General features: G+C 33.2%; 1 protein-coding gene across 1 annotated transcript in view; it reads left to right on the forward strand.

Moving 5' to 3' along the window:
- Window positions 1–8,699: 8,699 nt before the first annotated feature.
- LOC132744062 (uncharacterized) overlaps window positions 8,700–21,955 on the forward strand; it is a gene marked incomplete at its 3' end in the record, with an annotated part of 39,314 nt that continues 26,058 nt past the window's right edge. Inside the window, exons 1-13 of the mRNA XM_060732671.1 lie at window positions 8,700–8,840; window positions 9,121–9,270; window positions 9,629–9,942; window positions 10,506–10,655; window positions 14,271–14,409; window positions 14,808–14,972; window positions 15,191–15,324; window positions 15,852–16,022; window positions 16,598–16,641; window positions 19,712–19,746; window positions 19,925–20,022; window positions 20,220–20,387; window positions 21,763–21,809. Of these exons, the coding sequence (XP_060588654.1) occupies window positions 9,124–9,270; window positions 9,629–9,942; window positions 10,506–10,655; window positions 14,271–14,409; window positions 14,808–14,972; window positions 15,191–15,324; window positions 15,852–16,022; window positions 16,598–16,641; window positions 19,712–19,746; window positions 19,925–20,022; window positions 20,220–20,387; window positions 21,763–21,809 (1,612 nt within the window). The remainder of the gene's footprint in view (window positions 8,841–9,120; window positions 9,271–9,628; window positions 9,943–10,505; window positions 10,656–14,270; window positions 14,410–14,807; window positions 14,973–15,190; window positions 15,325–15,851; window positions 16,023–16,597; window positions 16,642–19,711; window positions 19,747–19,924; window positions 20,023–20,219; window positions 20,388–21,762; window positions 21,810–21,955) is intronic.

Below are 21,955 nucleotides of genomic sequence, written 5' to 3' on the forward strand. Positions count from 1 at the left end.
GAAAAAACTTTAAATATCTTCTTTTAAAAAACCATAAGAGCTAGAGCTTAGATATTTGGCATGAAACATCTTCTAGTGAGTGTCTACCAAGTTTTCAAATAAAAGTCCTGGGGTCAAAATTGGCCCCGCCCCGGGGGGTCATTGATTTTCCCTATATGAATATAGTAAAAAATTAAAAATTCTTCTTTTAAAGAACCCAAAAAGCTAGAGCTAAGATATTTAGCATGAAACATGTTCTAATGGGTGTCTACCAAGTTTGTTCAAATAAAAGCCCTTGGGTCAAAATTGGCCCCGCCCCGGGGGGTCATTGATTTTCCCTATATGCATATAGTAAAAACTTTAAAAAATCTTCTTTTAAAGAACTCAAAGAGCTATGGCTAAGATATTGAGCATCAAACATGTTCTAATAGGTGTCTACCAAGTTTGTTCAAATAACAGCCCTGGGGTCAAAATTGGCCCCGCCCCAGGGGTCATTGATTTTCCCTATGTGCATATAGTAAAAACTTAAAAAATCTTCTTTTAAAGAACCAAAAGAGTTACCGCTAAGATATTTAGCATGAAACATGTTCTAATAAGTGTCTACCAAGTTTGTTCAAATAAAAGCCCTGGGGTCAAAATTGCCCTGCCCTGGGGGGTCATTGATTTTCCCTATATGCATATAGTAAAAACTTAAAAGATCTTCTTTTAAAGAACTTAAAGAGCTATGGCTAAGATATTAAGCATCAAACATGTTCTAATAGGTGCTTACCAAGTTTGTTCAAATAAAAGCCCTGGGGTCAAAATTGGCACCGCCCGGGGGTCATTGATTTTCCTTATATGTGTATAGCAAAAAACTTAAAAAAATCTTCTTTGAAAAAACCCAAATAGCTAGAGTTAAAATATTAAGCATGAAACATCTTTTAGTGAGTGTCTACAAAGTTTGTTCAAATAAAAGACCTGGGGTCAAAATTGGCCCCGCCCCGGGGGTCATTGATTTTCTTTATATGTGTATAGCAAAAACTTAAAATCTTCTTTGGAAAAACCCAAATAGCTAGAGTTTAGATATTAAGCATGAAACATCTTCTAGTAAGTGTCTACAAAGTTTGTTCAAATAAAAGCCCTGGGGTTAAAACTGGCCCGGCCCCAGGGGTGTCATTGTTTTTAACTATATGTGTATAGTAAAAACTTTAAAAAAATCTTCTTTTAAAAAGCCCAATGAGCTAGAGCTTAGATGTTTAGCATGAAACATCTTCTTATGGGTGTCTACCAAGTTTGTGCAAATAAAAGCCCTTGGGTTAAATATTGGCCCTGCAACGTTTGGGGGTGGGGGTTGGGGGGCCTATATACAGGTGAGCGACCTCAGGGCCATCATGGCCCTCTTGTTTTATTTTTACATTTTGAACTTTGTCCGAGTTTTATCTCGGAAACCATAAGAGGTATCAACAAGAAACTTTGTAGGTAGATAGATCTCATTGATTAGAAGTCCATTGCAAAGAACAGTTACTCTGTCTTGCCTAATTTTTCAATTACATGTATTGCACTTTGAACTTTGTCCAGGGACATAGCTCTGAAACTACAAAGGGTGTACTTTCCTGTGTTCAAAATCTATTCGGGAAGCATCACCCGGTTCAAACCAGGCTCTTGTTTAAATAAAAGCCCAGGGGTCAAAATTGGCCCCGCATGGATGGGGTCAATGACTTAATTTATATATACAGAACTTTTGGGACTGTTGTTTTCCCTTAGCAATAGCAACCAGTAATGTTTGTACACATGCACTATTTCTGATACAAATATGAGCTTTTTGTGATATCAGTTTTAGATTTAGACTTTATATCTGCTTTTGTTTATAGATTACAATATTACTTTTTCCTTGTCGTGGAGAGCAATTTCAGGACCATCTTGACCCTCTTGTTTAATCAAAGACCTAGTCAAGCTTTGTCAGTGATAAATACAGTGGATAAGAAAAAAGGATTTCTTTAACAATATACTACAGGAACATAAATTTATGTTAAATGCCCGTCTGCATGTATTATAGAAGCTTAATTGTGTAGTTAAATTGCCGTCACTAGATGAATTCTATGAATTCTGTTTAAAACATGTTCTATCAATAAACATGTAAACATAAAAAGGATATTCAAACCATGGAAAGCAGCTACCATGAAGAAATGTTTTATTTTTGTGCCCCCACTTTAGGGGGGTCATTTATTCCGTTCATCCATCTGTCCTTCCGTCCGTCCGTCCTCATTTTGTGTCGCACGTAGCTCATAAAGTATTTGACCTAGAGTCGGAAAACTTTACAGGAATGTTGATCAGCACTCATTCGTGTCCGGACTGTAACTTTGTCATGCATCGAGGGATTTTAAAATAACTAGGCATAAATGTCTAGCACATCAAGACGACATGTCACGGCTAAGACCATGTCCCTACCTTTAAGGTCAAGGTCACGCTTAAAGCTTGAAGGTACTCATTCTCTCAAGAAGAGTTTGAAGATACACATTCATGTCCGGACTGTAACTTTGTCATGCATGGAAGGATTTTAAAATAACTTGACACAAATGTTTACCACATCAAGACAATTTGTCGCGGTGTAACTGTGTCATGCATTGAGGGATTTTGAAATAACTTGGCACAAATGTCTATCTCATAACAACATTCTGTCGCGTCCAGGAACCACGCCCTTCTTCAAAGGTCAAGGTCACACTTATATTTTGAAGGTTAAGTTTGTTATCACAATTAGAGATTACAGGTACAATAATACAAAGAACAATATTAAGCAATTAGTTACTTTCATTCTCTTTTCTTTTCATAATACCTGCATGCTCCGTAAGAAACTTTTTCGGGGGCGGTCGCAGCTCTTGTTTTTTTTTAGTATTTTTACAGTTATTGCCCTTGACTTAGTAAAAATTTGCAATTTTCAACTTATGTCGCATGAAACTTTACAGGAATGTTGATCAGCATGTGTAGTTGTGCACCTGGGTATTTTCATGTGGATATATTTAGTATATTTTGTTGTTTGGTTGACGTCGTGTTTGCTACGATCGAACTAAAAGTGACAGACCTGAACAAACTCAAGGTCTGTAAAACGAGATGTATTTGCACCCGGGCTTTTGGTTTTGGCCGGGGTTAGTTACTACTGCAAGACATTTCCATTTTTTATGAATACAGGGGTAAAAGTCAATTCAAAATATTACATATACAAAGTTCTAAAGCCAAAAAAGAATAAATAAAAAAATAAATAGAATTTAACAAATATTAAAAAAAGTTCCGCTTTAATAAATATTAAAAAAAAGTTCCGCGACAATGTCCTGGAAGAAGGGTCTTTCAAATTCGGGAAAGGAAGAGAGAATAATATGGTTATCTATCAAGACTCGGCCTCGTGATGGTCCGGTTCCCGATCTGTAAACTATGTGCAAACATTTTATCAGAAAAACACCATGTTTGTGGCCATGCGGATGTACGTGTATACCGTAGTTTGTTGGATTGTGCACGTCACAGAGAAAGCAAATGGCAATGACTATGGTCATGATGGTGGCTGTTTTGTATGGTTTTGTATTTTGAACACATTTGAGCGTCGTGTTGTCGCTAGCGACAGCAAGGAAAAACGCTAAACGGTGCGTTGTCGTACTGTCGCAAACGTTGCACACCAAGCGGCGTGTTGTCGCGATTTCACATTGTCGCTTAGATCAAATCGAAGGATTGGCTGTTAGTTTATATATAACTACACAAATGCCAATTCAAACAATTAAACAAATATTTTATATAATATACATATTCCAAGATTTTCCAGATAGATATTTCACTTGTGATCAATATGGTGGCATGAAGGTCCACTGGGAGTGTGTATTTTGTTCATACCAATTTGACGTTGAACATTTATACCTGTTAAAACATGTCACTTTAATAAATGAATACTTTTGTTACTAGATTTTTATTTTACATTAGTATTTTAGTTTTGTACTTAAACATTTATTTCATATAGATTCAACTTACAGCATGAGTTCTCAAAACCCATTCTGTTAATGCATGGCTTGAACTAACAAATGTTATTTACAGTTTATGTTTGAGACATGTGAAAGAGAAAAATGTTATATTAATATATCAGTCTGCTTCTTTCGCTTTATGTAATGCATATTTTAGACTGTTCTTCCACGCTGAGAGTGATGATCCATCAGTATCAGGCCAAGTCAGTCATACTTTAAACTGTCCACAACCTAACTGTTTATATCACTTAAATTATAAGTTCTATATTCTAAACAAGGCAAGTTCATTTAACAAATTAAACTTGATAATGCATTCAATCTTGATTTAAAGAATAATCGTGAATATACATTACAAAGTTTTTCTTTTTTTTAAGATTTAAGGTTTTGTTGGTAAACTTGAATAAGAAAAGTTGACTTAAACGAAAGTAATTGTCGAGTTAAAAAGTGTTCTGTTCCTTTAAACAGCTGTTTTAATTTGAATCCTTTTATGACATACACAAATTCTTGCATTTACCATGATGAAATTAGTTTCAAGAATAAGCAAATCTTAATTAGTGGGTGTATAATGGTAATAAAAATATGATTATTTTTTTTAACTAAATTCCATCAAATTGAATTCAAGAATTATTCTAGGTCCACTTATTGTAATACCCCAACACCCATTGCATAATGTGGTAAGTCTGCCCGCTTACACCATTAGGTAGAGCATTGGATTTGTAGTTCAGGTGTAGCTGTTTTAATTATAGGCGTAATTTCTTAATAACAATTGCTTTCGGACAATGAGTTTAATGGTCATTTGTCTTTCATGGCGGAACACATAATGCCGGACGGGGTGGGGGGGGGGGGGGGGGGGGGGGGGTGGGGGTATACTGTAATCACTTTGTATCAATCCTATATTATAGGATTCAAACTTTATTCATATGTCTACCTAATCAAGGCGATGTGCCGAAGTTTAAATATCAGTGAGCCAATTGTCTATGGTGCTCTTTTGTAGCAAGCGCGTTTTCTCTGAGAACGAAAAGCGCAAAGAACAGTGACAGTACGACAGAAAAACGCGACATTACGTTGGTCTGTCACCATTGTACTGTTGTGCTTCACCATTGTACTGTCGTATTGTTACCATCGTAATGTCACCTTCTTAACAAGCATGCGCAAACATATTTCACTCAGCATGGCGTCAGATGAAGAAAGGTGCTTTTTAATATATTTAGTTCTTATAACATAGTCAAACGCTTTCCTCCATGTTGATATTTTATCATGGGCATTCTTGAGGGGAAGGTGACAGTACGGTGGTGACAGTACAAAAGTACGATAAAGACAGTACGATTGTGACAATACGATGGTGACAGTAAGATTGTGACATTACGATGGTGACAATACAACAGGACGATAATAACAAAACGACAGTACGATTAGGGGAGTAGGATGGTGACAATACGATTGTGACAGTACGATGGTTACAATTCGACAGTACGATGAACTATCATCATCGTGGTACTTCGCAATAGTAATAGTGCCGTCGCTGTACTGACTAAAGGTAAACAGGTAAAGGTCACATCTGAAAGTCAGATGTTAGACAATTTCGTGTCTGCTCTATAAATAAATTTACTCCCAAGGAATAAGTTCAATCTGTTCAAATCTTTACATCAACAATTTTGTTTTGTTTTTGGTTTTACGTCACATCGACACAGTATAGGTCATATCGCGACGTTCCAGCTTTACTGGTGGAGGAAGACCTCAGGTGCCCTTCCGTGCATTATTTCAGGCACAAACGGGCACCTGAGTAGAACCACCGACGTTCCGTAAGCTAGCTGGATAGCTTCCTCACATGAAAGAATCCAAAGTCCCTGTCGGGATTCGAACCCACAGCGGTGAGGGGCAAGTGGTTTGAAGTAAACGACCTTAACTACTCGGCCACGGACGCCCCTTACATCAACAAATTGATGTAGCACATGTCACCACTGTGCTGCATGAAGGCCAAAGGCACTCTTGAAGGTCAAGTATCAGACAATATCATGTCAAACCCTAACCCTTGGTAAGAGTTTCTTCAAAATTGGCTCAAATATTCACACCAGCAAAGTGGTGTGCAGAACCTATGGTACCGCTGTGCCGCTCATTTGTTTTGATATTTTCATCAATTTAGAAGTCAAATGTCAGAAAATTTTGTGTCCGCAATATAAATTCTTTACTCAATGTAGGACTTCCTTTAAACCGGGCTTAAAAGGTGATAAATGCACTGACATCAAATCATACGCCGTAGAGACATTGCGTTGGTCACTCGAGTGACAACAGCTTAGTAAGTCCAAAAAATTACAGATTATATAAATGTTCTGCATATTTTCAGGACATTAAATCATTAATTGTTTAATGTGTCATTAATATATGTGTTTAGAATATTGAAATTAATCTGTCGAGAAAGTTCTAGCTTGTGAGAGTTATATAGAATGTTTATCTTCACACTTTTCTCTATCTGATACTATTATTTGTACTGTTTTGTTATCATCTTAACTTTATACCATATATATGACATAATTAACTTGGATTGGAATATGCTAATAAGAACAAATACTTGCTTCAGACTGTAGGCTTGTTTCAATTACCATGTGCTTATGCAATAGTATAACATAATTGTAATCTGTTTTACGGATAACTTATGCAGCAATCTGGTAAAATAAGTTAAGTTTATGGGAACTTTTAAAATATGAAACATTCAAATAGGAAAAATAAACTGGATATTATTAGGAAGATTATATCAAAGTTATTTTAATATTATGGACCTACTGCCTCTATTTGTCTTTTTACTTTGTATGTCTATAAAAATAATTCAGTTCATGCTTTCATGCAGTTGTGTCATTAATGGCATCATATAAGTTCTAAGTTGTTAAAATGAAATAAAACATTAACTCATACTCTACGAGTATGAAGGGTATTTGCTTCCTTACTTTGTTTGAAATTGCAATATTGAGTGTTTTACCTTATAAAGGATTTCTTCATTTGTTATTCCCCAACTAAATAGGTTGGGGCATAGGTTGATCGGGTGGATTATCTGTGCATATGTCTGAATGTCTCATACGTACAACTTTATTCTTGTCCGAGCAATAACTTGATAAGAAATAAGAAAACCCGTTGTTGCAAACACATAGATACCCTTTAGTATGACAATTTTGATTTATGCCATCTTCTTTTACTATAAATGACTTATATCTTCCTATCTTTTACGGCAACATAAGATAATTTGGGTGTAGTTTGGTATTTCTCGGTAGCTTTCAGTATTTCGGTACACGTATTGTCATTCTTTTCTTCTTTTTATTTTATTTTACCCAGACCCACCATACTTTAAAAAAGACATAAAGTACTCGAGAACAAGAAACTGTGGATAAAACACATTTTCTTCGATCGTATTTAAGTGTGGCGAAAGAGCCTATCAGGAAATATTAATTTAAGTTGAAATTGAAGTAACAAAATATATCTGAAGGTGTAAAAATTGGTTTATATCATTTCCATTGCTTTAAATAACTAATGTATTTCTTTATTATGTCTACTAAAGAGAATTTAAGTATGGTTCAATATTTCCGGTAGTTTTCAGTAATTCGGTATACATAACTGTATGTGCATTTTTTTTATTTTATTCCAACCACCGTTACATTAGACATTACAAAATACTTGAAAAAATAATACAGGAAAATAGAGAATTATTGTTTGAAATTACAAATAAAACAAAATAAAATAAAGAAGCAAAGATATATAGAATTAACATAAAATTACCCTACTCATTTTAACCAAGTATAAAACTTATAAATTATGCGATTTTTTTTGGATTTTTTATTATAACAACTTAAAATGTACATAGTATTTATGAAAAACCAAACAATATTAGAATTTTAGTAGCTACTTGGAATATTTTTGTTATTTTAAGTTTTACATAAAATCGGCGGCCATATTGGAAGCCATCCTTGATTCTGAAGGGTTGTGAAAGCAAAATTTTGTAAAGTTAAGACTATATACTTGCTCTGGTAAGTTTCAGATTTGGACAATTATTGTTTGATTAAATGCCTAAATGGCCTTTGGCTCTTAGGCGATATAAGCGTCAATGAAAAATAACTCTTTTTCCACTTTTAAGTCTTAAACTATTAAGTATGTGATAAATAAAATATTTAATTCGAGTAAGTTCATTATTGAATTTATTGAACTCGTTGAAAAAAATATCATGCTCGCCAAATAATTTTATTCAACTCGTTCAAAAAAATCAGTATTGAACTTACACTCATTTAATATCCTCTATTTATTTCACCCCTGTGCCGCGATTTATGGGATAAATTTTAAATATTAGATGCATTTTACATTGTTTTATACTTGAATGTTATATATTTGTACGGATCGTGAATATCACGTGATACATTAAATGTTACATGTTTGTACTGGTTGAAAACATCCGATGTTTGATATCTATTTGAATATTACAGGTAACCAAATAATCGTTTTACATACAGATCAGGTTTTTTTATTCCTTTTTATATTTAAGAATTTGTCGGCCATAAATTGAAAAGACGCCTAGTCATGAATTTGTTTATCATCCCGCTTATCTGTTATTTGCCATTGCCAATGCTCTAAATCTTAAACACTCCTTTTGCACCTAGATTTTCTAAAATTTAATGCCAGGGATGACAAGAAAACTTGACAACAGCGTACGTTTTTTTATTGAATGATCACCCAATGCAAACTGCCATCTGATAAGACAGACCTTACTGCGGCTGTACCATTTACTGACTAAACAACATAAAGTATAGTAATAAAATATAGTGATAAACTGAAGCGTTGATGAAAAAATATGTGATTTTATTTGATACTCTTGATACAAATCTTTACAAAATTTAAAGTAAGGTTAGTAAATCTTTTTTTTAGAATAACGTATGTTTCGCTGCATTTAAGTAAACATCTTGCTAAACTATATGTCAATGTTCACATGTTACTGGATATTCGTTAAGTTGATTACTTTTATCAGATTTTTACATTTCAAATTATCATGTTTCTGCATTATTTTCCTTCATGCGATTACTGAATTTAAACAAGACCACTGCCGAAATTTAAAAAATCAAACTTTAAACGGAACAAAACGTAGCACATTTACATCTCTTGAATCCTTTGATTATGAAATATTCAGGCTATGAATCAGCTGATACTCCGGAGATTAGTTTGGACAGTTGTTCTCCTATCCAGCATTGTGTATCAACATGTATACACTAGAGACGGACAATTCTATGGTGGATCTATGTCTTTTAGACTGGAACAAAAGGATGATGGCAGCTCCCTGGTAATTTTATGTTTCTTTTTCGTTTTCTATATGTGAGAAGGCATGCAAGGAAAGAATTAATCAATGTGTAATTCAGCGCTAATCGGGTAAGTATTTTACGAGAACGAAAAGGTCAATCTCACCGCCACATCCATATGCACAAGGGACTTTAATTAAACTTACACAGTAAATCAATTTTCTATTTAAATCCACTGATAATACTTTTCACATTCGTAAAACGAAAAAGTAATAAGTTATGTAGAACCGTACATTTGAAAATTTCTTGAAACCCTCTAGATATTGTTTGTAAAAACATACTTCCATGAAGATTTAACAATCATTGGTTTGGTATCCATCATATATGCAATTGTTATTTCAGGTCTTTATCGAACTTATATCTGGTTGGGTACTCGGCAAAGGCCCATGTGGACCAACATGTAGCAAAGCTGATATTGGTAGATCTACCCGTATAACTAGGTCATCTATGATGTCATCAGACCCCGGCCACTTTGGAAAATTCACTCTGGAATATAATAATAAAGACAGGCGATATATAACAACCGATATTTATACAAGAGTAAACAAAACCTACATTGAAACAGTGATAGACGTTGATGAGCATACAAAATGGGAACAGGAAATTATTCGATTTAGCTTTGTAGAGGAGAAAGAAATACCAGTGATAACTATCAGGTTTTATGATAAACTTTACAAACTTGTTCATGAAATTAAAATAACGAATAGAAATGAAATATACACAAAAAGTATTGCATTCCACCATCGCAGCCAAAAATACTCATTATTAATTGCTCTTTCAATCAAAAATAAAAACAGATGCATATGAAATATATCAAATGGGACCGGTACATGTGCTCTACGAGGCATTAACCGATTATTTTACCACATACTCGAAACTGTAATTTTGTCATGCTAATCTTTGTATAAACATAAGAAGGGATTCAGGACATTGACTATGTTATTTTTAAGTACAAATTATACGAATTAGAAAGCCAAAACCACTTTTAGTTAAATGTATGAAAACCCAAACGACCAAAACCAACAAAGAACTTAATTATTTTCTAAAACATCGAACAGTTAAAAAAAATTAAATTAAAAAATGAAACCTTAAAAAATATGTAGGTCTTATATTTGGCTGTCATTAAATTAAATCTCTGTTGCATTTCAATGTCACCTTTTATTTTGATATTCAAAATGCAAACATTTATGTTAAATTTTACACGACATGTAACTTTCAGTTTCCACGGATATTCTTGGCACGATCTTTCAATGCAGCCACCTGGCATTGACGTGCCATGGCTTTTACAAAGCAGGATATCATCCCGTATTCGAAGTGATACGAACACAACAAACAATAGTCCAAGAGCTCTCACTAGACCGTTTTACAGGTAAGATGTTTTAAATCATTACTATGCAGTCTCTTCTTGTGTGTAAAATTAACATCTTTTGAGTACTCACATGTTTTTAAGTCTGCACGAAAGGTAAACACGGTATGAATACATAAATAGTTTTTAGTTTCAGTATAGTTTCAGTGTTCAAAAAGGCTTTCCTTTCTTTAATCGTGTCGGGTTCTACAATTAATAGTTTAACTTTTGATATGAATGTCAGTACAAAATGAAGAAAATGCACATACATTGTGGGTGTAATATTTTTAATTTTTTACAACTATCCAGTAAAACGTGCATGCGCAGAAAACATCCAGGAGAGCAAATAACAAAAAATTAATTCAGAGATTAGTTTCCACAAAATAATTAAAGCGATATAAGGGCCACTATGGCCCTTTTGTTTTAAATATGCTTTCAATATATAACTATTTTCATTTGTTGATTTGTAAAAGCGTTAAAATAAACAAGTAGATTGTGATTCATTGATTTTACATCTTAAATATTCAGGATGTAAAACTATTTTGTACTCTCTTTTCATTAAACAAACTTTATGTATACTAGATAATGCTGCATGCAAATTATTTAAGCTTTACTCTCAATGGTTTTAGAGAAGAAGAATTTTTACTTTATACGTATAAGGAAGATCCTTGGGTGGGGCCAATTTTTTACCCAAGGTCAGTTATGTGTAGTATTCATATGTGTATAATTTATGTAGAGTTTCATTAAATTGATGACACACAATACATTCTAAGCTGTAGACCTTACACTTTCAGAGAACAAGATTTTTGAAGATTTCATTTTAGCTCTTCTGACCCAGATGTTCAATGGAGCAGATGATGCCAAATAATTTGAACAATTTAAGTACATTATAGAGAATTATGCTGAAAACATCTAAAGAAAATTACATTATTTTGACACAGTGGTTTCAAAGAAGGAGTCCATGAACAGGCTCAATCAAACCGAGCCTGCAACATTTTCAATTTTGACGTGTTGGGCTTTCTTTTGGAATTCTTTTTTTTTTTGCTCTATTCCATAGTGATCATTGATTCTCCATAACATCCAGTGACTTCTATAGCAACCAGTGGTTTTTAATTTCCTTTGCAGCCATTTACTTTGAATAGCAAACAGTATTTTCCGATGCAACCAGTGACCTTTCATAGTAACCAGTGACTTCCCATAGCAACTAGTGACTTCATTATTGACTTTCCAAAGCAACCAGAAACTTCCAAAGCAATGAATATTCGTGTAAATTACTTTGCATAAATATGTTTGTCCGAATATCTATGCTGTACCTTGTATAAAAGTATTGCCTTGAATTTGGGAAAGAAACAAATGAACATTTATATTATGTATTAAATTGCAATTGAACCATTAATAAAGTATATGAAAATTCATTACTTTTCTATACTAAAAATGTTACGCTGGACATGGTTTCAAATATTTACATCACAGCTGTGGAATTTGATGGAGATTTAATTCGGTGTTGTCAATCAATATATGTAGAAGCTTGAATAATCTTAAGAGCCTCCGAAAGTTTACGTCTTAATGTTAGGTCACAAACATATACTAGTATATATATATATATATACTTACTTTAACACTATAGATTTCTTTGTTGTTTGATATGCATAGTTATATCCGATATATTGCCAAATATTTAAAGATCTTTTAAAAAGCTTTATTCTGTTTCACTATACTTACAAAATTAGTAAAAACAAAGTAAAGATTATATGTGGGCCAAATGATCAATATGATAAATAAACAGCATTTAATTTATCAAATATTTAAAACTTTGATCGATTTGAAAATTAATTGTTTCAACTGTTTTATCTGAACAATTAGAAATATATTTTACTAAATGGCGAACTAAATAGGCGATTCCCACAAGTGGCTGAAAAGAGAGTACAAAATAGTTTTACATCCTGAATATTTAAGATGTAAAATCAATGAATCACAATCTACTTGTTTATTTTAACGCTTTTACAAATCAACAAATGAAAATAGTTATATATTGAAAGCATATTTAAAACAAAAGGGCCATAGTGGCCCTTATATCGCTCAACTGATTATGAATGTTCAATTCCAATATCAAGGATATTTGGACTTGAACAGTGCATGTATCTCCTAGAGCGTTAACAAGGTTTTATTCATATTGGGGCTGTGTTTCCTAGTTTTTGACCTCACGCAACCCATATTCGAACTTGACCATGAAATAATCATAACAACCTTTCTGACCAATGTCCAGGGAAATTGAACTCAAATAGTAGCCCATTGTGTGTTAACAACGTTTCTCCATATTTGGGCTGTGTGACATAGTTTCTGACCACAAGGACACACACTTCTTCGAACTTGACCTAGAAATCAGCAAAAAGAATCGTTCTGACCAATTTCCAGGATATTTGGATCAAAACAGTGGGCTCCAGTGTGTAAATAAGGTTTTTCCATATTTGGACTGTGTGACCTAGTTTTTGACTCCAGGTGACCCATATTCAAACTTGACCTAGAAATTATCAAAAAACAATTTTTCTGACCAATTTCCAGGATATATGGATCAAACAATAGTCTCTAAAGTGTTAACAAGGTTTTTCCGTATTGAGGCTGTGTGACCTAATTTTTGAACAAAAATAACCTATATTTGTCAGGAGAAATGTCTGCCTTGATGTTATTTAATCTACGGAAAAATTTAGTAATAAATACTAGAACCAATTTCCAAGATATGGGGGGCTGGTCAGCACCGCCTGACATAAAATTGAAATATTCTCAGTTGGAAAAACTAGCATATAATTGTTTAGTTAACACTATTTCTTTTTTAGGTATTTTACCTTTTTTCTATCTCAAATCCATATATATATTTAAACAACAAACTCTGATTATTATTTACACCCAAAACAAAGAACTCTGATCATTATTTACACCCAAAACAAACACACGTCATTTATCAACCACTTATACGAAATATCTTTTCACGTATACGTCTTTTAAACGAAACAAAACTAGACACCTGGCGAGCCCAAGCTCTAAACAACTTATGACCAAACAAAACAATAAAATCACCACAAAATGAAGAACACAAACAATGAATATTTTTACAACTCTAAGATAACAATATTAACTTCACATAATCTAATCAGCATCAGAAAACAACTCAAACTAAAGCACCCAATATTTACATATATCCTAAAAACAAAGCATCGACTAATATAAACTTGACCAGACAAACATTCAACCAATATCAACCAATTATATCTTCACAAACAGATATAACTCAACAACCAAACAACTAATTACAACCAATAAACCCTGATCAAGTAAGATCACCACAATAACATTCAACCAGCTTCAACAAATCAACAAAACTCCCTTCAAAACAACAAATTGTCTTCTCAACAAAAAAATAATTTATTTGTATTTGCTATTATTCAAATATTATCTTGAACTTAGACAAGGGCATTTATGTGAAATATCTGATGAATTTTTTTCTATCCATATTATAAACTTTGATTTTATTTAAACCTTTAGATAATGCTGATTAAAGTATCATCTGTTAAATAATTCAAACTTGTAATTAAAATCAAGACGTAATCAATTATGTTTTGTTACATTTTACTATACTGACAGGATAGTAATAGACATGATATCAACTATTCACATCCCAGTAGTGGATGCCGATGGGGATTTCATCAAATGTGAGCCAGCAATGACTGTAGAAGCTGGACTACTAGCATTACACCCGCTACCAAATGTAACCGTCTTCGAGGTTGGTTCATACTCTTTTATATACTTTTACAAATTGTTATTTTTTGTTTCAAAATGCGCACTTCATTCTGTACTTTCGCTGAGTGTACACCACTTACAAGGATATTTGAAAAGGACAACTTAAAATAACAAAATACGTTATACAATTGACTTCATTTTGATCGGACAAAGTAGGCGTTTAATTTCTAATGACGTTATTAAAACATAAGATATGTACAGACTGCTGTCAAATTCTTTAAACGATGATCAAATAACCATAAGCATGCTGGCATCGATAGTTGCTAGCCTGTAATGTGTTAGGGTTGGGCAAAGACGCCATCCGATGAAAAAAGAGATTATATGTACATATTTAAAATATCTAAAGTGATTTGCGGTTTACTTAAACATTTTATGATGAAGAACTGCACAATTACTATCAACGCATCACAAGCTGTAGGATACACCGACAACAGTTGGATTGCAGTTACAGCCAGTGTCCGTGATTACAACAGAAGAGATATGCATTACGGTGGAAATGTATATTTAGCTGCTGGAAAATATTCATTAAGCTCAACCCCTGTTCAGGTATCTTTTCCTAGTGACTTTATTTTTACTATTGTAATTGATATCCAGTTAAATAGATCATGATTTACCTTAAACGATGTTCGGTTTCTTTTTTTATACTCATACAGACTATCATAAGACAATAGTATTATAATAGTATAATGATATATCGAGTTATTGCAGACAAAGTGAGTGTAAGTAACAAACAAACTAAACTTTATCTTTTTTGATCTTTATAGTTTTCTGTGCAAGTGTTACAAAATATAGCGGTCCCTAAATTTGTAGAACCGACTTGGAAAAGCGGACATACGTTTATTATATATGCGGGCTCGACATGGTCGACTGAAATATACGCCAAGGCATCAACAAATACGTAAGTATTATATCACATTTACTTTATCAGTTGCCAATGCCCGTGTTTTATCACATGTTTAACATTTTAAATTTAAATCTGACAATACTTTGATGAAGTTCTTATGGCTTATAAAGCCAATACTAGAATATTTAAGTTGTTTTGCATCGAATCCGATATCAAAATATCATATAATTTATATGATTAGATATTAACTGCTTTAAAGTTACTTAAGTTTTGAATATATATTGACGCACGTCCAGTTTATCAACATTTATTACGCATTTAAAAGCTAAAATTCTTCATAGTAATACCCCAGTCCAAGTTGGTCTATGTAAGAAATTCAAATTTCATGTTTTCACTTTTCAGTAAATAACATACTAAATGTAGAGCCTTATTATTTTCTGATATCCTCTTTCCATATAAGCATATGTCACTATTTCAAAGTAGCAAGGTGAAACAGATATTGTATTCTCTGTATTTTAACGGTATGTGATATTTAATTCGTATAAAGTATGTACAGCAAAAGCTGTGTTTTTGTGTTACAGTACTATTGATGCATTTAAAACTATTGGAAAACTGAAGGGTAAAATATTGAGCAATCAAATTCAACAGGATCTTAAGCGACAAGAACATGTTTTTACAAAAGTGTCATGGAAACCTACAATTGCAGATATTGGGAGACATATTGCATGTTTCAGACTCATTGATAGCACTGGGTAAGTTATGTTCTAACAATAGAACTTACGTTTAAAGATTATGTTCTACGGTATTTTTTCGGATATGTATATGGTTTTCGTTTTTTCGTACATCTACAAGTTTTGCTTTCATGCCGTCCTTCAAAATAACGTTTACGTTTCCCGTTTTGTCTAGTTTAACATACTTGAACAAAAGTGCCGGAACAATAAACATTATACAAAAAAACTGACATTATCTGATGCTTCTTAATTCAATATAATGCCGACCGGTTTCTATATCATCAGGGCAAAAAATAGAAACATGTATATATGATGATATAGAAACCGGTCAGCATTATATCTGTGAAATTGAGAAACGCCAGTTAATGTCAGTTATTTTATATACGTATATATAAAATTTCCAACCCAGAAAAACTAAAATGTTCATGAGCCCTTGGAACATCATTATTTAGGTATGACATGCTGTTAAAATAATTAATTTAGAGTTAGGAATCATAATTTAATATAAGAACGATTATAGGTCACCAAAAGGAACATGGGGACTGTTAGATTTCGTTGATGTTATAGAAAATCGATTAATTGTCGTTTAATTTCAGAGTAAATTCCCAAGAAGATAGGTGTTTCTTGTTGCATGTCCGGCGTACGTAATAATAATATTTTGTTAAATTGTTAAAATTTCTGGGTTTTTTTCCATTATTACGAGGAGTGTTCAAATTTGAATGTATCGTGATGCGATATTTTTGTTGTTATATAACGCTAACTAGCGTGCTATTGTTCACAACCCGGCCAAATTATTTTTAAAATGCTTTACTTTTTGCTCTGCCCACTCGCTAAATAACGTGCTGTAGCTCCGCGCCCCGCTTATTAGCGTGTTTACACTCCGCACCCTGCCGTTTTTAACATTTATTTAACCTAGAGATTTTAGAAATTGAACGGCGGGGGCGCGGAGTGACAACACGCTTGTAGGCGGGGACACAGGGCGATATTTTATAAATAAAACGTCGCCCTGGGAGAAAGCGGAGTGAGATTTATTAATACCTATGTTACTATATATAGTAACACAATCTAGGGTATTTCAGGGCCATTATGGCAAGATCTAGGTCATTATGCAATTTTGGCCGCCTTGCTACTCTGCATTATTTTTCCATAATTGGCGAGTGAATTAGCGCACGTGCAAAATGACGTAATCAACTCTCAGTGACTTTCAAGATGGCTGCTGACGTTGAATGAACTGTAGGAATGTCAATTGCACACAAAATTTTAAGTTTAAATGACGTAATCAACCTCAATCAACAAAGCTTAACATTGAAGATTTATAAACTCAAGAAAAAATACAATAGCTCTACCCAAGACAAAACATGACCCTCAGAACTTCCAAAAATCATTTTAGTTAGACGGTAGCAAAAAAGATCGGATCGATGCCGATGGAAAATTTATAGAGCAAGACATAAATCTCGGAAACCGTTCTTGACGGCACTATAGTTTATAAAAGTATTTATCGATATAAACAACAATAAAACAACATTGTCTCATATTTATTTTGTTTTGTCATGCTTTTAAAGGTATTTGGAGGATTAAACTGAATGACAGCTACATGTGTATTTGTTTACATTGACAACAGTCTGTTTCTTAGAAAGGGCGACAACGAAGATTAGCGGCGATGTCTAAATGCCGTATTTCGGACATAGGTATTAAAGACGTTAATACTTGGTTGCTGCTCGGCATTATGCGATAATGGCCCTCGAGTCCATAATGTCCATTATGCACATCTTCGGGCCATTGTCAATAATGCCGAGCAGCAACCAAGTATTAACCTCTAAATAAAAGGGTGGTGGCGCGGAGCGAAAACACGCTAATAAGCGGGACGCGGGGCGAAGTTTCATAAAAAACTTCGTCCTGTGGAGCGCAGAGCGAGATTTAAGGAATTAAACGGCGGGGATGCGGAGCGAAAAACATGCATATTGGGGGGGGGGGGCTTCAAAACGATATTTAATGAATGTATAAAACTTTGGGGGCTCGGAGCGAAAACACGTTTTTAAGCGGGAGGCGCGGGGCGAAAGTCGAGATTTTTACTAGTAAAACGGCGGGGCTCGAAGCGAAAAAAAAATGCTTATAAAAGGGGTGCGGAGCACACAGTCGTCCTTTTAAAAAAAATTATAGCATGCTTGTAAGCGTCCTTTAGCAATTTATATTTTGCTTCGCGGCCACGCCGTATTACAAATAAATATCGAATTTTCGCCCCGGGCCCCCGCTAATATCATGTTTTCGCTCCATGCCCCGCCTTTCTAGTTTGTTAATTCTCGACTTTTCGCTTGGGGGATGCGGGACGAAAACTCGAAATGGCACAAATAAGCCACCATACACATTTTCAAAATCTAAGTAAATGCATTCCATCCTATTTGTCACTTCACAAAAATTACTACACCCATTGTTTAGATATATGTTAAAGTTATTACATTACGATTATCAAAAATGAACGTTATTATGAATGTCCTGGTAATAGAACATCCCGGTTGAATGTTATCGTAAGCTAGCTGAAAAATACAACCAGCAACAAGTACAGCTGTTTGTCTTGCCAATCAACAAAAAAGAAGTATACAATACCAATTGTGTGTAATATTACGTGATACACGGCAAAGAAAATTTAATCTTAAACACCCCGCTCTTTCCAGTTATATAAGTGATGAAATCGTCCAATGATACTTTAAACAGAGGACTTTTGTATGCGCTTTTTGATCATTATATTAATTAGTCGCGCTTTTTTCTTTCATCTATCGTAAAAATAAAACACGTTTTACTTACTTACTTACCGTTTAAGGTCATGCCAACATTATTGTTTTCCGGGTTACATAACTGGAAATCATGTTTATTAAAGCATTTAAGTATGAGAATAGAAAGAGAATAAAATGTTCGCTTATGTCAGAAATGTTCAAGTTAATTACCAGGGCATCGGTTATTTATCAAAATAAACTGTTCCAAATTTATGGTTAATAATTAAGATTATTTTTAATTGTTAGTGAAGTTGATGAGAACTGATAAAATCATTGTAGGCTGACTGGCAGGATATGCATCCATAGTTCAATCGTTATACCCAGTGCTAGAAAGACAACGAGTCTTAATATAAACAATGACTTACTCTGACCTACCATTTTTGTATTACAGTATACCAGTAGATAATGTGTAGAGAGTTATATGAAACAGCATTAGTGAACAGATTTAAATGTGGAATCACTGGTATCAATGTAAAGCAAAACATTTATATATGCACAATAACATTGATTTTCTCGTGCTTTGCACAATATTGAACAATTTAACTAGATGCATTCATATTTGACACTCTTCGTATGTTAAACTGTCTTCAATAATCGTTTGAATTGATACGATTTTATATTATCAATGTATCATTTATATTAAGAATATACTAAATCAAAAGAAAGTGTCGTTTTAGACATAGAACATATTCGTCTTTGTGATCAATTTTTTTACATTGTTAATTGATAGAATTAGTAAGTAATGAAGTCAAAAGTGTTTTTTATGTATTTTCATGCCTAATGAAAAATAACAACAAATAAATTACACACGCAAAGAAATTATGTTTGAGATAAAAAAAACAATGGTAAATTTACAATGATATACTTAATTCAAAATTACCTCCAAAAACTTCCAATAAACATGAATGCAAATAAATCATTTTCCTTTTCTTTCAACAGCTGACGTTTACAATTACTCTTCCAATTCTGTAATGGTATGTATTATAACAGAAATATACTTACTTACTGTCTGTCTATATTACACGCACCCTTCTATTTCAATTAAACCGTTATAATTAATTAGTCAAATCCTACCATAACTGATCGTTTGAGTAATCATTTATCTCTGATTTTAACAAATTAAGGTGCGGTTATTAATCTTCAACATTCTAGGGGAAGCCATATTTCGTAGATATACCTTCTCCACATCATATGGTCAACTGCACACTTCATACCACATGTTTACTACCTTTGTACGTCGTATCATCTGTGTGAGTATATTTAATCTCAATTGTCTCAATAATTGAAGATAGTCTGCACATTACTCTTTGATCTTTTTGTTAACCTGGTTAATAACAGTTTTTTCCTTTTTCTTCTTTTTAGAAAAAAAACAAACAAACAAAAAACATACGACATATGATTTAATTTTCGAAGAATCATACTAAAAACATATCACTATTCGTTACAGAAAAGTGATTGACATACAGGTGACTGAAAGCTTCATTGATAAGTACCAGATCAGCAAAATACAGAATGTTACACATAAAGGTCAGAAAGTTTACCAAGCAGAGCTTCGATTTGAATCTTTTGTGCCGGGAAACAAGAAAATTTGCATGGTAGCAAAAGACATCAATGGGTAATTTCTAGATGTATTTATTAACCCCCTACGATTTCACCGAAGGGCAATATAAGTTAATCCTCCGTCCGCCCGTCTACATAACTGGATCCCGTGTACTAAAATATCTTTATGAAACTTGAAATATTGGGTTAATTGCAGTTTGGAGATTATGCACGTTTTTCTTAGCTTCCTATTTTGAATAATTTGGTTGATATGGCAACAAACAGACTTAAAGTATAGCTAAGATAATAATATTTGTGATAACTTTAGAAGTATTGACAATATTTTGATAAAACTTAAATTATGGATAGATGGCAGTAAGGGCACGATGCACATCATTGTAAGCTTGACTACAGGAAGTATATACTCAGAGTTGTCTTACTCATTCAGCGTTGGCGACCGTGCCCAGATCTCTGATTAAAGTTTTTACGCAGTAAAATCTTTTTCACTATCACTTCTTTATTTTTGAAGGTATTTACTTGTTTATTGTTCTTTGCCATCACTCACTTCATTTATAACAATGTTAATAAGTCTAGCATCTTTATTGCAAGAATAATCTCCTCTTAAGTCAAATGATTTTTAAAAATGCTATATTCTGGTTACAACCAGTGTCCGTCATGTTTCATGAGATCACTTGTGAAGAACTTTTCCGACAGATTTATTTCAAATAGATAAAAGTTGAAACATTAGTTAAACATATTTATCCTGAAACTATTGCATATTTTGATTATTTGTGTATAAACATAATTTCCAAATTAGGCATTTACTATGATACAGACCATCTAAGATCTCAAACGATTTGATTTCATTCATGTCTTCCACAATGGCATAACTGAGTAGCCCTTAAGGAAGTTGCTGAGGTTCTCATCGACAGAAGTGTGATATTTTTTTTACCAGATAACTGTTTAAAAGACGTTTGCAGAAAGATGCATGCTATACAAAGATATAGCCCTTATTAAAAATCCTCAGTTCGTGAGAATCCTCAGTTAACTTGTGAATGGTTGCCATTTTTAACTAGATTTTAAATAAATCAGAACATAGAACACAAGATTTTACTATAAAATTTGTTTGAAATAAGAACAAAGTGATATTAAATATCAACATTGTAATCATAGATATTAAATTCAAAAAATGGATATTGATTGATAAAAAACAAAACAAAACAAAACAAAAAACACCAAAATAAAAAGTATTTCCAAATCTTTGGAAATCTGATCCTTATTTATTTTTTTTTGCAATCTATGTTTGATAAAATGTACATTAATGATATATGGTCCGATAACTTTTAATCGTTTGCAATTCATACAAAATACATAGCAACATTTGCTTTTGCTGGTAAAAGAGTGCTTTAGATGCTGAACGTGTACGAATGCATTGTCTTTCAACTTTGCAGAGTTGAAAGTGAAAACGTTTGCATCACCACCCATATAGACCCTAAAGGTAATTATTTTGCAAGAAAAGTAATATTATTAAGAATAATGATTTGATAAAAAAGATCAAAAGAATTTTCGGTGTTCTTCTGTCTGTTACTAGATGTTTTCAAAAAATAAGTTACATAGATTATACAAATGATTTAAAGAAATGTC

This window comes from Ruditapes philippinarum, unplaced genomic scaffold (genome assembly GCF_026571515.1).
Source record: "Ruditapes philippinarum isolate M1 unplaced genomic scaffold, ASM2657151v2 ctg8796_1_1_1_1, whole genome shotgun sequence".
NCBI lineage: Eukaryota > Metazoa > Mollusca > Bivalvia > Venerida > Veneridae > Ruditapes > Ruditapes philippinarum.